The following is a 12,347-nucleotide window of genomic DNA, read 5'->3' on the forward strand; positions in this document are numbered from 1 at the left end:
CAATCCCATGGTGGCCTCCACGGGAGTATTCCTCATTGTCCTACTGCTGAAGAACCCACTGTTGCACGTTCTGGGCCTTAGGACTGAAATATCTCACGAAATCCTTAAGAACGGCTTTATAGATGTCCTCTGCGGGACTATCATCGAAAGCGCGCATTTGATTGGCTTCTAAGAAACCCATTATAATTCCAAAGCTTACATCTGAAGGAGAGCTATTGAACGTCGACTGCGTAATACCATCAACACTAGCGACTTCGCCGCAGAGATCATCTTCACGCCAGAACGGACTCTCGTAAACTGCAAAGACTTTACCGAGAGAGCCTATAGGAACTCGTTGGCACATTTGATCACGTACAGCTGGAAGGGGCGGGCTGTAGATGATACGGCCTGCGAGGGCTGGCGCTATTGCAACGATGACCTTTCTAGCCTGAAGCCTGAAAGAGTCTCCAATAACCGTGTAGACGTTTCCATTGGAGTTGATTTGGCGGACAGGTGACTGCAGGCGAATTCTGCCGTTCCCAAGACGCCCTGCGAGTCTGGTAGCAATGCTCTGCGGTCCCCCCTAAAACCGCTCCTCTTGTGACCCGCCCTTCACGTTGGTCAACATGTCGACAGTCCCCGGAACACCCGGACTGCCTGTGCGAGCTGTATAAATCAAGTTGCTCAGCAGAAATATCTCTTCAGGCTCGGCTGACATGCAAGCTCGGATTGTTAGCTCCAAAATCTCCCTGACGGAGCCGTCCGCTGCGCAGCCATCCAACCACGAAGCCACAGTCAGGCGATCCCATTCCTTCGCCTTCGGATGGGCCCATGGCTTCTCAACATCGAGTTCAGCGGCCATCTGATTTATCGCACTAACAATCTCTCCCAATTTGGCGATACCCTCCTGTTGAAGTGGAGGAGTGCCATTGTTATACCTCTGGCGGCCCTCTTTTGTCGCCATAAGCATGTCGCCTTCCGCATATGTCTTGAACGTGGACACTCCCAATTCTTTAGCCAACATCATAAGCCTGGTATGTTCTTTGCATACAAACTCGGCGCCACCCTCAACCTTGTAGCCGGGCCGGTTCTCTAAGTCCAGGTCATACACTTTACCGCCAACTCTGTTACGTGCTTCGAAGACAAGAACAGACTTTCCAGCAGCAACAAGATCCTTGGCCGCAGAGAGGCCGCTGAGTCCAGCACCGACGATGACAACGTCAACGGGCGGCAGCGCGGTGTAGGCGTACGGAACAGAATTAGAGTCTGTCATATTGTAGGATGACTGGTTATCAGCTGGAAGGAGAACGAATTGATGCTCAGAATGATTACCTCACAATTTTAACTAAGATCCTGACCAAACATATATAACTACATGCGTCAATTAATCTATCTCATCCTCCTCGATGAGCCAGTTGCCATCAATCAGATGAAGTCGAGCCACTGATGTTACTGGGGCCTGCAGGGGCCGAAGCTATGTGCTAGAGCGAATGCTGCATATTGAATATGGAATTCTACAGCGAGCGATCTAAACGCTTGATAAACAGGTGCCATTAATTGGATAAAGCCGAGCTACTGATATCACGGGGTCCCGCGGAGACCGAAGCTGAGTGCCGGAGCGAATGCTGCATACCGAATTCGGAATCCTACATCGAGATTAAAGACAATGGACTTCGGTATCGCGATGAGCCCGGGGGTTAAATGAGCTACTTTGATTGCGACTTGGTGGGCAATTGATGGACGGACACTACAATATTTAAGTCGCAACACTTTGACATTAAATCTATGTTTATGCAAACGCCCAATCCTGATACCTTTCTCGACTACAATAGGCACGATTTTCATCCATCAAGTCTTTGACTTCTCAGCACACAGTACCGGCTCTAAGCCCAACGGTCAGCATTACAGTCATTTCACATCTCACAATGGCAAAGTACGTCCAACCAAAAACCTTTCTGGGCGAGGTCTATCAGGTCCATGGTTACAGCCATGCCGTCATCCTTCCTCGAAATGCCCAGCTCGTCATCGCCGCCGGTCAGCCTTCCATCAACAAGATCGCTAGAATGCCCGAAACACCTAGAGAACAGATCATTGCTTGCTTTGAGAACTGCCATGTTGCGCTAAAGGCAGCCGGGGTCGAGGAAGGTCTGAGTGCTGCGCACAAGGTGCACTGCTTCTTCACTGATGTGAAGGATGAGCCTGTTGCGATGGAAGTTTGGAAGGAGATGTACCCAGATCATCGACCAACCTGGATGAGTGTCGGTGTTAAGGACTTGTGTGTACCGGAATGATTGTTGAGATGCAGGCTGAAGCGCATATTGTATCTTAACTTGGAAATCGTTCATATCCCAAGAGCATGACAGACAATAAGGTGCAACTTTCCCATGAGTTTAAAGGTCCAGCTAATTGCTCATTATCAATATAAAACACGTGCTACTGTCAACCGTTCAGGAGCGTCAAACTCATATTTCAACTGGTGACCAGGAATGGGAGTGGTTTGGAAACTCTATGCCCCTTCTCAGATAGCGCAAATGGTCGAAGCCTATCAAATCTTGCTCCAGCCAACTAGGCAACCTCAGCCATTGATCAAGAACGCCGGGCTCGTGACTCATTTAAGATAGTGGCTGTTTTTGTCGTAAGATATGAACGCTCACGATATCCTTCCCTCACGGCTGAGGCCGCTCCTGAGTAGCGATGCATGTGCACAGCTCGAGCCGGGGAAAAGGTGGCTGCGAACAGAACTCCATGTTGACTATTTGGCTAACGACGGGGAATCGTTGAAAGAGACACTAGAGAAGGATAATGCAACCACTCGCATGGTAGATGACGCGCTTGGGTCATCTGTTTATTGCGAAAGTGAGATAAGGAAGACTGTGTCACCGCAAGCGGGCCTTTAAGGGTTATGTTAAATATGATTATTATTTGAGAACCAAGAATCATTACTGTATTAAGTATTTGCACCTCCCTTCTTAAAAATAAATCTAGTATAATAATAAAGCCCTATAAATCTATCTAGCTTAAATAGATTTCTATACTATATATACTTTCCCTAGGTGTATAAAGTATATATCTTAATAAATATATTTAGTTAATATAAATATTGATTTTTATAATATATACTATAGATTTATCTTTATTTCCGCTAGATTCATTACTTAAAACTTAAAGTACTTTATTTACTTAACTAAAAATCGATTATATACTTAGAAGGCAATAAAATTCTAATAAAACATTTGCTTATAAGGTAAAGCTATATATCTAGATAGCCTCACCCTAGGCCTTATAAAGAGCATCTTTCTTTCGGACAGGAAGCTGCAAGTGCTCAGTAATGTACAAAACTAGTATAGTTTATATCATCGACTTTATAAGGAATGCTGAAGACTATGCTATACGTAAACGTCTAACAGAGCACCCTCCGGCTTTAGTGACCAGCAGTGTATCTTTTACAGGCCAAAGTGGGCAAGCCATGACGAAATCTCTATCACACGGGCTAGATGGCCACCTTCTGGGCTTCAGAGTTCAGACATGCTGAGGCAAGCTGAGTTGTGATTACATACTTACATCAGACCTCAATAATGAACATCTGTGACGCGTTAGACTTAGACTTCAAACTAAGGTCTACCTTTGGCAGGGTAATAGAAAGAGGAAAGGGACACTGATTCTTTGCGGAGAGGTACGGACGGCGGTCGGCGTCAAGGAAGGGCCTGGATCCTTGCGCCTTCAAAACACCGCTACGGCAACCTCGGGAGAGCCGGCGTCTATAGAATTAACGCCTGATATGTCATCGAGGCCCCGCAGATTGTCCTCGATCTCATCGGAGATCATATACTCCGCTCAGAAAGTTGAATATCAGCTCGGTGTGCCTTTCCGAATATGACCAGCTCTCCTAGATTTGACCCGTTCTAAAGGCAGCGCCACCAACCACAACCGGACGCTAGTAACCAGCACATGACACCCCTATCAAGGCTCTATACAACCTGTATCAAGCATCCTCCTTGCCTTATCAGAGAGATACCAGATCTTCCACTAGCAAGCAGGTCAACAGACTTGTTGGTAATGTCAAAGGACTGTGCAAGCTTGCCCATATCTGTAATTTATTATCTCCCTGACAAGCTGCCAAAGAACCAGAGCCAGCCGTGCTAGACCACCTCGAGCTTCGAATCTACTTCGAAGCTGCTCCCTCTAATGGCATACAAGATGTGTCTGGTCGAAGCAAAGATCGTGCCGTTATTCAACACTATCGCTACGTTTACTACTATGCCATTCTACTACACTTTCACCGTGTGCTGCGTCATAAGGCCCCTAGCAAGATCCAGGACCTCGCTGAAAAAGGTCTGCATCATCTAGAGGCAGCTGAGGACTACCCAGGCGATGGCAATGGCTCCATAATACTCTGGCCCTGCTTGGTAATTACAAGCGAGTGCGAGAGGGAGGATCTTCAGCAACAGGCCCTGAGGTGGTTACGTCGAAGGACAAAGCATGCATTTGGCAGTGTGAACGCTTCAGAAAAGATTTGTCAGGAGTGCTGGAGCTGGCGAGCTAGGGACCCGGTAGAGAGCCCGGGGACGCCATGGCTGGAATTTATAGCAGGGACAGATCTTGATATTGTTCCAGTCTAAGTGTCTAGCTTATTGCACTTTTCCTCTACAATATGATACTTTAGTTAAGCTTTATAACTTTAATAACAGTTCAATATTATATATTATCTTTTTTAGTCCTGTCTAAGTTGAACACTCTATAATCTTTAGATTCTTGAGAAAAGATGTTATAGCGGGCTGCGCACCTCTATTTCTTTATCCCTGCTACTTCAGCCGCTCCGGGCTTAATATGGATAGCGTGGACGAGAATCTCCTTAGCGGCCAAACTATCGATTTTCATGCAGGGGCTCACCAATCGCAGCACCAGAAATTAAAATGAGACCACCAAACGAGTCAGTAGCCACACTGGAACCGGTCTAGTTCGCCAGCTGTCACAGACGGCCTCAGCTGAATTAACTGCTAGGTGAAACGGTATTTATCAACGCTTGCCCCATGGCCGTTGGAATTCCGTCGCTGTCTTACCCATTCGCTCATTTACGGGTTTCTAGTCTCTCGTTAAATATTAATTCAACGCGTCAACGTCATCATGATGAACTCCAAGACACTCATTAGCGTGCTGGCTTGTCTCAGCGTCGGTGTTTCTGCCGGACCTTGCAAGCCAGTTACTTCTCATGCTACTCAAGTCACTTCCGCAACGACTGAACTCTCTACGTCGATTGACGTGACCACCACCATTTCTGCATCCGAAGCCGCTTCTACCACCGAGTTGAGCTCTCAGGCAACTGAGGCCTCTACTACTGAGGACTCTACGATTGAGATCCCAACGACAACTACCGTTGCTGATGCCACCACCAAGGCCGCTACCACCACCACCGAGGAAGCAACAACAACGACTGGTGCGGCACAATGCCCTACCCCCTCGGCTTGCAACAACCTTGGCTTTGACTGGGCATACTACAGCAACCCTGCTCAAAACACCGACACGACCTACTCCAACTTCGTCCCCCAGTCCTTCAAGCTAGCCACTCCCAGTTATATCGGCACGACCCGCCAGATCGGTGGCCTCTTCCAGCCCAGCAGCGGCGCCCAGGCAGGTCCAATCTACGGCTCTACGACCGATCTTGCTCTCGATTACTTCGCCCTCAACCATCATGGTTATCTCTACAGTTGCGATGCCGGTACCTACAAGTTCGATATCCCCTACGCCAACGATGCAGTGTACCTTTGGATCGGTCAAAACGCGTACGGTGGCTGGAGCTCCGACAATGCCAATGCCAAGGCTCTGTATAACCAGCCTGATCACATTGCTGGTAGCGCACACTTTGAGATTGATCTCCCCGCTGGCCAATACATTCCCATCCGATTCGTTTATGGTCAGGCTCAGTATGGCGGTGGCTTTACCTTCACGGTCACAGCGCCTAATGGACAGGTTCTCGTCGGTAATGACGTTACTGCCAGCCCATACATTGTTCGCAACTCTTGTGATGGCATTCTGGCACCGGCTTTTTTCCCTTTCGGCCAGGAGTTTTAAAGATTAGGCCTGGAGGTGTGCCTTTAAGCGGCAATTGTGTTGGGTAGCTGGTATACTGCCCGATTTTGAGTTGATAGTCCCCACAGCTGATGGCTCACATCACGCGCCTCACACACGTGCCTTTAAGCATGGTTCATTCTGTTCGTGGCAATCGTTGCCAAAAGTCCAAATTAGCTTTGTGTAACCCAAGAGTTTTTTTCACAAGATGGTTAGCAACACAACCATGAATAGCGATACAATGGCTGAAAAGTGGAGAACAACCGGCCGGAACACGGGGAGCGAGCGGGAGAACGGAAATTAACACTGAAAGACTGAAGACTCAGTATGCAGATAGCCCCTAAGGGTTATAAACTTCTGCATCTATCCCATCTCGTTCATGATCATGATCAACATTATTTGACAACTACATCCTGCAATTAAGTTCAATTCTTTATCAGTAGCTCCTCGCTATGTATCAACTCGATCCCGTCAATGCCGCTTTTGCTGCAAAGATTGCTAGCTCACCTTCTCTACGCGAGACAGGAAACTGCCAACAGGCCTTCGATAACCTCGGAGAACTTGAAAAACACAAGCCAGCAGAAGACATTCAAACAGAGACTCTATCCCTTTGGGAGCTATCTCCATCTTCACTATTGTTGGATCTGGGTGGCTTGGACGGACGTTGCCCAATATGAGACATCATCTTTATACCATCGCATGCCATCCGGTTATAACAGGTTGCGTTCTATTGTGGCAATTACCTGCTAGTGAAACCGCTGGGCGAATCGTTGGCATCTACCTGGTTTCGTTCTTCGGGTCATGTTATGTCCATGCGCGGGAAAATAAGAGACGCGATAGGGAGTATGGGCCCCCAGGCATCTCTCATGGCCTTGAGGATGTTACCGAGAGGGATAACAAAGACTTCAGGTACCAGTTGTAACAGTAGTACTTGGAACAGGAAGCGAGGGAGATGGCAGTATTTATTTAGTATTGGAATTTTGTGTGATGATAGTCAAGTCGTGTCCATTTCAAGTTAGCCGTTCGTTCCCTTGTTATTACCGCTTACAGATGCCGATGATGTGAGATTTGGTGTTGTGACCCCGCGCTGGGGGCGGGGGGGATCGCCAACAAGGTTGGTGCGGAGCTTAGGGCCATTGACGACATATATAATTCTTGATCACTCTCTTCACTTGCACTTACTACAATTGTAATCAAGTATCCACGTCGATAGCACATTTAGGCTTCACTGTAGTCTTGCAGACTTCACCCAGCGCTTCACGATCATGGACTCATCTTTAGATCGACCATTCAACAAGGCATGCCATTACCTACGTGTCCTTCGAAACCTTTACTGACATCCAACAGATCATTATCGTCGGTGCAGGTCCCTCCGGTCTGCTACTGGCTCTTCTGCTTGCCCAGAAAAACATCCCCTCTGTGGTACTAGAGTCGTGGCCGCATCTTGACACCCGTCTACGAGCAACGCAGTATGGAGTCCCCGCCACCCGCGTCTTCCGTCGCGCAGGCATACTTGATGACATTCGCAAAGCCAGTATCGCAAGGTTCCCGAGCATTTGCTGGAGACGCGTCTCAGACCACGAGAAGCTGATTAGCCTGGACCTATCACTTGTTGAAGATGATCCCGATCGCATGACAATCTTACCTCTTGGCGAGATCATACAAATCCTATACCGACATTGCCTTGAGAGAGGAGAGGGACTTATCGACGTCAGGTTCAATCACGAGGTCACAGATGTCGGCCAGGATGACAATTCTGCCTATGTTGACGTCAACATTAAAGGCGAGGGGGGTTCAGAAAATGCTCGTATCACTGCTGACTACGTCGTGGGATGCGACGGAGCATCTAGTGCTGTCAGACGCTCATTGTTCGGAAGAGAATGGCCTGGCCAGACACTACCGTATCGATTTGTTGTTCAGAATGTTCGTTTGTCCCTTAAATTAATGTTCCAAGTACTGATAAACCATAGGTCTACTACGATGGCTTCCAGAAGCATAATTGGGACGGTGGAAATTACATGGTCGACAATGATCACTGGGGCCTGATTGCTCGCAGAGGAAAGGGGGGCTTATGGCGTGTCACCTACGGAGACCCAGTCACGGGCTTGACAGACGAAGAGTACCTGGCCCGTCGACCTTCACACATGAAAGCAATGCTCCCAGGACATCCTGACCCAGAACAGTACCGAATCGAACACACCAACATATACAACATACACAATCGTTGTGCTGAGAGCTTCAAGGTCGGTCGTGTCATTTTAGCCGGTGATGCAGCGCATGTTTGCAACCCTATGGGAGGATATGGTTGCATGACTGCTGTGTTGGACGTCGGTGGTCTGGCAGATTGCTTCATCGGATATTACCACGGGCTGGCGGACGAGGATATCCTTGACAAGTATGCAGAGGTCCGACGGGATATCTTTGTCAGATATGTTGATCCACGATCGATCAAGAATCTCAATCGCGTGGCGAGATCTGATCCTCAGACGGTCTTGGAAACAGACAAGTTCTTCGGTATTCTTAAGGACCTACAACAGGATGGCAATGACATGAGGGCGTTTCTGTTGGTAAGTCACTAGATCTCACGTTATAGTTTGGCAAGACTGGTGAAGCTGACTTAGCTACAGAAAGTGTCCAGTATCGAACATGATTTCACGAAGCATTACAAGAGCAATCAGAACCGGCTAGTTCTATGATCGTCTACAGCATCGTAGTAACTTTAACACGCACATTCATCTGTTGCAAATCCACCAATCAATTTATCGTATTTGTTCCTCTTAAACAGAATGCATGTAGCTACCTGACCTTTAATACAAACCCACAGCTCTCAAAGACTCGCTATGCTATCCCAATGCGCCATGTCCCAATCAACCCCCAGTGCAGACTTATCCCAACATTCAAAATAGTAGGCATCTCAAGAGTATTTCTCTCGGTCCAGCTAATAGCCAAAGCTCAGCTTATCCATCTTTGCCCCCAGGTCCCCAAACCGTTTCATCTACTGCTTCCCGGTCCTCAGATAACCGCGCTTCTCATTCAATGCCTTGAGTCTCTTTTCAGCGAACTCTTTCTCATGACAAAGAGCCTTTGCATCATTCTCGAGACGAGTTCTCTCGCTATCAAGTCTTTCTCTATATGCGTTGATGCGAGAGATAGCCATATCTACTCCAGCTAGCGTGCTGATCTGTTTTGGATCTGTAATTTTATCCATATCTTGTTCCTCGATACGGAGAGGATCAAGCACGCTCACTCGTGCCGCCACCTTTTCTTCTCCAGAGGTGTACTCTTGTTGAGGCTTCACTTTCCCAGTCAACAGACGTTTCATCCCTCCTTCAGTCCGCATCTCATACTCCACGTCCAGGATATCTTTATGCTCCGTACAGAATTCAGCCAACATTGTATCTGTTGTCGCAACCTCCCTCCTCATGGCATTAACAGTCCAATGGATGAAGTCCAGGTCAGGCTTCGAATACGGCCCGGTCTTCCCTCGTGCCTCATATATTATACGTGCACGCTCTGCAAGAAATGATACCTTCGCACTTCCGAGATGGTTTGACCAAAATGCCAGGACGGCATACTCGGATGCAGTTAAGCCAATGGGGTCTCTTAAACCAAACGCGATCTTACGTACGCCGACGCTCATGGCGGTGAAGCTCTGGTCACCAACTTTGTTGAGGTTGATGTGGGTGAAATACCCGAGATTCTTGATAAATAGTGCATCGTTAACACCATGCTTCTTGATGAGGGATGTCACCTCAGGTGAGTGACTAATTCTGAAAGCCGAAAACATCGTGGACTTCTGTGTGAGATAAGACGTCAGCAAAAAGTAAATGACTTACATAGTAGATGTGAGGTCTTCAGAAAAGAGATTTGTCTCGTGCAGAGATAATGAAAATGAAGGGGGGAGACGAGATTGTTTTATAAAAGCCACGTCTCCGTCGTACTTTTCTCCATGTTCATGCCGCAATGCATATGTTGATATGATCAACCTCTTATCACCGTATTTGAACTAGAGGTTTAGGGAACATCTGTTGGGTCAGGACGAAACAGAACACGGCATCTGAACAGAGTTGAACAAGTCCTTGTAACGCGTTAAGACTCCCACTACAGACTGTTTAATGCGGTGTACATACTTAGCTCTGGATAGTAATGTACCAAGCTGTTCACAAAGAATGTTCCCATTACTCTCTCGAGGACGTGCAAATAATTTTCCTACTTGAATATTTCCGTTAGCAGATTAGCCTAAAGCTTCCTACAGAGCACTCACATAAAAATCCTAGTCTTATAGCAGCTCGACGCTTGAATCAGTTCGGCGAAGCAACCAATGAGATAAAAGCGTACGTCCAAACCCTTGACTTGTCAGACTTTGCGGATAAGGCTGGGTCAGTCCACATATACGTGACAGGGGCTCGATGGCCTTGGCGTAAACACTAAAGACAATAAATACTTAGCTTCGTGATGCAGGGTCACATCTATATCGTATTGAGTCGAAGATTAAATATAAATTTAGTTAAGCATACCACAATGAGTGGATATCGTATTTTCGGGACGCATCCTGTTTTCGGTAGGTAATTTTTGGGCTTACCAATGGCTTGCTTTTGGAACTGATGCAGGGTCTCGATGTAACACCATGGCACTCGTTAAATCCTTCAATACTACCGAGCCAAGGATGCCGACTTTCAATAGTAGTATACAAACTCATACTAGGCAATAGCATCATGCCGGGTCTCGGCCGAGACTGGCCTATGGAGACCACTGTCGATGACACCGCTGTAAACTCTTCATCAAACGGCCTTCATTATGCGTGCTTACTATGGAGCCAATACCTGTTGGTCAATTTTGCGCATCAAGGGAAGTGTAAACTTGTAGGTTTCTTTGAGTATAAATATTGATCCATATCTCGCTTTGAAATCGAATCATACATCCCAGCAGCATCCCCTCATCTCAACTTCCACCACTATCTCTCTTCAGTCGCCTGCAAGATCACAGTAAGTATCGCAATCGCTCATGTCTCTACCACTTCAGATCTGACTCCCATGTTACAGGCTATCCTACTCCCCTTGTTGTCTAGTTCATCGTCGACATGCGTTTCGATACTACCGCCATCCTCGCCTCCCTGGCCCTAACCGCTTCCGCAGACTGCATGGAGGTTTTCACCACCTGCGCCGGCTTTACATGCAGAAGTAGCGATGCATGGTTCTATACCGACTATGGCACCTACAGTGTCAACGCTGAAAAAGGCTGCAGGGGTACTTCGGTTCCTGCCATGGTTGAGTTCTGCGTGGACTGGGATAACAGACGGGCGCATTTCAGGTTCTCTGGTCAGGGCAAGCGCTGTATGGTGCAAGACTCGGAGAGCGCTTATGGCTGTCCGGCTACGTGCTACAAGGCGACCTGGAGGGAGATTCCGTGCAACTGGCGCGTGGCCTCGGAAGAGGATCCTGCTACTGAGATTGCATCTTCGGCCTTTGTCACTATGACCAAGGGAGCTGCAAACTAAGAGAGGGGATTGTCTGACTTAGTGGGCTAACGCAGCTGTTGGTGGTGTTGTTGTTTTCCTCCTTGAGTGTATAGTACTTACCTGGAGCCAGAAGAATTGGTTTCCCAGGCTGATTCAAAATGAAATGAACTTGTTTCCTGTCAGTTCATATACTGACTGACTGGAGCCTTTGTGTTCAAAACCTTTGTGACTCATTTAGTGTAGAAGCTTTATTTAACTGAAAACCTAGTCCTGATTACGACCGAATCTCCAACAGACAAGCTTTTCCACCCTTACCTTGTGTGTGTTTCGTGTGCTCTGACCTGATCATCCTTGCGGACGAGCAGCAGCCACTTATTTATACACCTTTGGAGTCAGTCATCAGACCATCTAGCTTTTCAGCTAAAAGCAAGACCTTAGGCGATTGTGAGGGTAATGAGTATATTGCCCGTATATGTTTATTGGTGTCCTTTACCTTTGTGGCCTGGGGGCTGAAGCCTCTTTTAAAACCCGAACCTTACTGCAGACTGACTGGAGAAGACCAACTGTGACGCATGAGTCGGCTATCATGACTCGATACGGTAAACTTTAGGCAGCCAAATAGGAGGATTTCTCCCTTGACTCGCTATCAGCCCCATAGCCGGCTAGCAGTAGCGCGCTAACTGCTCAGCATCCTACGAGTCAGGTTTTTATTTCTCAAGACATTGACGTTGGGCTATAGTAGTAAATATGCGTATCCCCTAGTATATTTGATGACTTGACTTGGCAGTCTCACAGAGCTTGAGTTTCTCTGGCCAATTACCAATCCGCTATTTGACACTCTGAA

At 47.5% G+C, this 12,347-nt stretch overlaps 7 protein-coding genes across 7 annotated transcripts; 5 read left to right on the plus strand and 2 right to left on the minus strand.

Annotated features, from left to right (window-relative positions):
- Positions 1 to 40: 40 nt before the first annotated feature.
- On the minus strand, positions 41 to 1,252 carry FVEG_11008 (hypothetical protein; the record flags this gene model as incomplete). The annotated part of the gene is made up of 2 exons (XM_018900171.1): positions 41 to 536; positions 570 to 1,252. 2 exons carry the CDS (start codon positions 1,250 to 1,252, stop codon positions 41 to 43), a joined length of 1,179 nt encoding a protein of 392 aa, XP_018758405.1.
- Positions 1,253 to 1,904: 652 nt separating this feature from the next.
- Positions 1,905 to 2,270, plus strand: FVEG_11009 (hypothetical protein; the record flags this gene model as incomplete). The annotated part of the gene is made up of 1 exon (XM_018900172.1): positions 1,905 to 2,270. One exon carries the CDS (start codon positions 1,905 to 1,907, stop codon positions 2,268 to 2,270), a length of 366 nt encoding a protein of 121 aa, XP_018758406.1.
- A 1,203-nt stretch (positions 2,271 to 3,473) lies between these two features.
- FVEG_11010 (hypothetical protein) lies at positions 3,474 to 4,598 on the plus strand (the record flags this gene model as incomplete). Its single annotated transcript, XM_018900173.1, has 3 exons — positions 3,474 to 3,496; positions 3,619 to 3,836; positions 4,093 to 4,598. The coding sequence occupies 3 exons, from the start codon at positions 3,474 to 3,476 to the stop codon at positions 4,596 to 4,598; spliced, it is 747 nt and encodes a 248-aa protein (XP_018758407.1).
- Positions 4,599 to 4,999: 401 nt separating this feature from the next.
- Positions 5,000 to 6,579, plus strand: FVEG_11011 (hypothetical protein). Its single transcript, XM_018900174.1, has one exon. It carries the CDS (start codon positions 5,104 to 5,106, stop codon positions 6,046 to 6,048), a length of 945 nt encoding a protein of 314 aa, XP_018758408.1. The 5' UTR covers positions 5,000 to 5,103; the 3' UTR covers positions 6,049 to 6,579.
- A 637-nt stretch (positions 6,580 to 7,216) lies between these two features.
- On the plus strand, positions 7,217 to 8,897 carry FVEG_11012 (hypothetical protein). The gene is made up of 4 exons (XM_018900175.1): positions 7,217 to 7,343; positions 7,393 to 7,968; positions 8,016 to 8,612; positions 8,673 to 8,897. Exons 1-4 carry the CDS (start codon positions 7,311 to 7,313, stop codon positions 8,739 to 8,741), a joined length of 1,275 nt encoding a protein of 424 aa, XP_018758409.1. The 5' UTR covers positions 7,217 to 7,310; the 3' UTR covers positions 8,742 to 8,897.
- Positions 8,898 to 9,040: 143 nt separating this feature from the next.
- FVEG_11013 (hypothetical protein) lies at positions 9,041 to 9,832 on the minus strand (the record flags this gene model as incomplete). Its single annotated transcript, XM_018900176.1, has 1 exon — positions 9,041 to 9,832. One exon carries the CDS (start codon positions 9,830 to 9,832, stop codon positions 9,041 to 9,043), a length of 792 nt encoding a protein of 263 aa, XP_018758410.1.
- Positions 9,833 to 11,125: 1,293 nt separating this feature from the next.
- On the plus strand, positions 11,126 to 11,542 carry FVEG_11014 (hypothetical protein; the record flags this gene model as incomplete). The annotated part of the gene is made up of 1 exon (XM_018900177.1): positions 11,126 to 11,542. One exon carries the CDS (start codon positions 11,126 to 11,128, stop codon positions 11,540 to 11,542), a length of 417 nt encoding a protein of 138 aa, XP_018758411.1.
- Between the last annotated feature and the right edge of the window lie 805 nt (positions 11,543 to 12,347).

Source organism: Fusarium verticillioides, chromosome 9 (assembly GCF_000149555.1).
Source record: "Fusarium verticillioides 7600 chromosome 9, whole genome shotgun sequence".
NCBI classification, from domain to species: Eukaryota; Fungi; Ascomycota; class Sordariomycetes; order Hypocreales; family Nectriaceae; genus Fusarium; species Fusarium verticillioides.

Coding starts and splice junctions, on each gene's coding strand:
- FVEG_11012 (XM_018900175.1), top strand. CDS start 7,311: ATGGACTCATCTTTAGATCGACCATTCAACAAG. Junction 7,344..7,392: donor TAGATCGACCATTCAACAAG/GCATGCCATTAC, acceptor GACATCCAACAG/ATCATTATCGTCGGTGCAGG. Junction 8,613..8,672: donor ACATGAGGGCGTTTCTGTTG/GTAAGTCACTAG, acceptor ACTTAGCTACAG/AAAGTGTCCAGTATCGAACA.
- FVEG_11011 (XM_018900174.1), top strand. CDS start 5,104: ATGATGAACTCCAAGACACTCATTAGCGTGCTGGCTTGTCTCAGCGTC.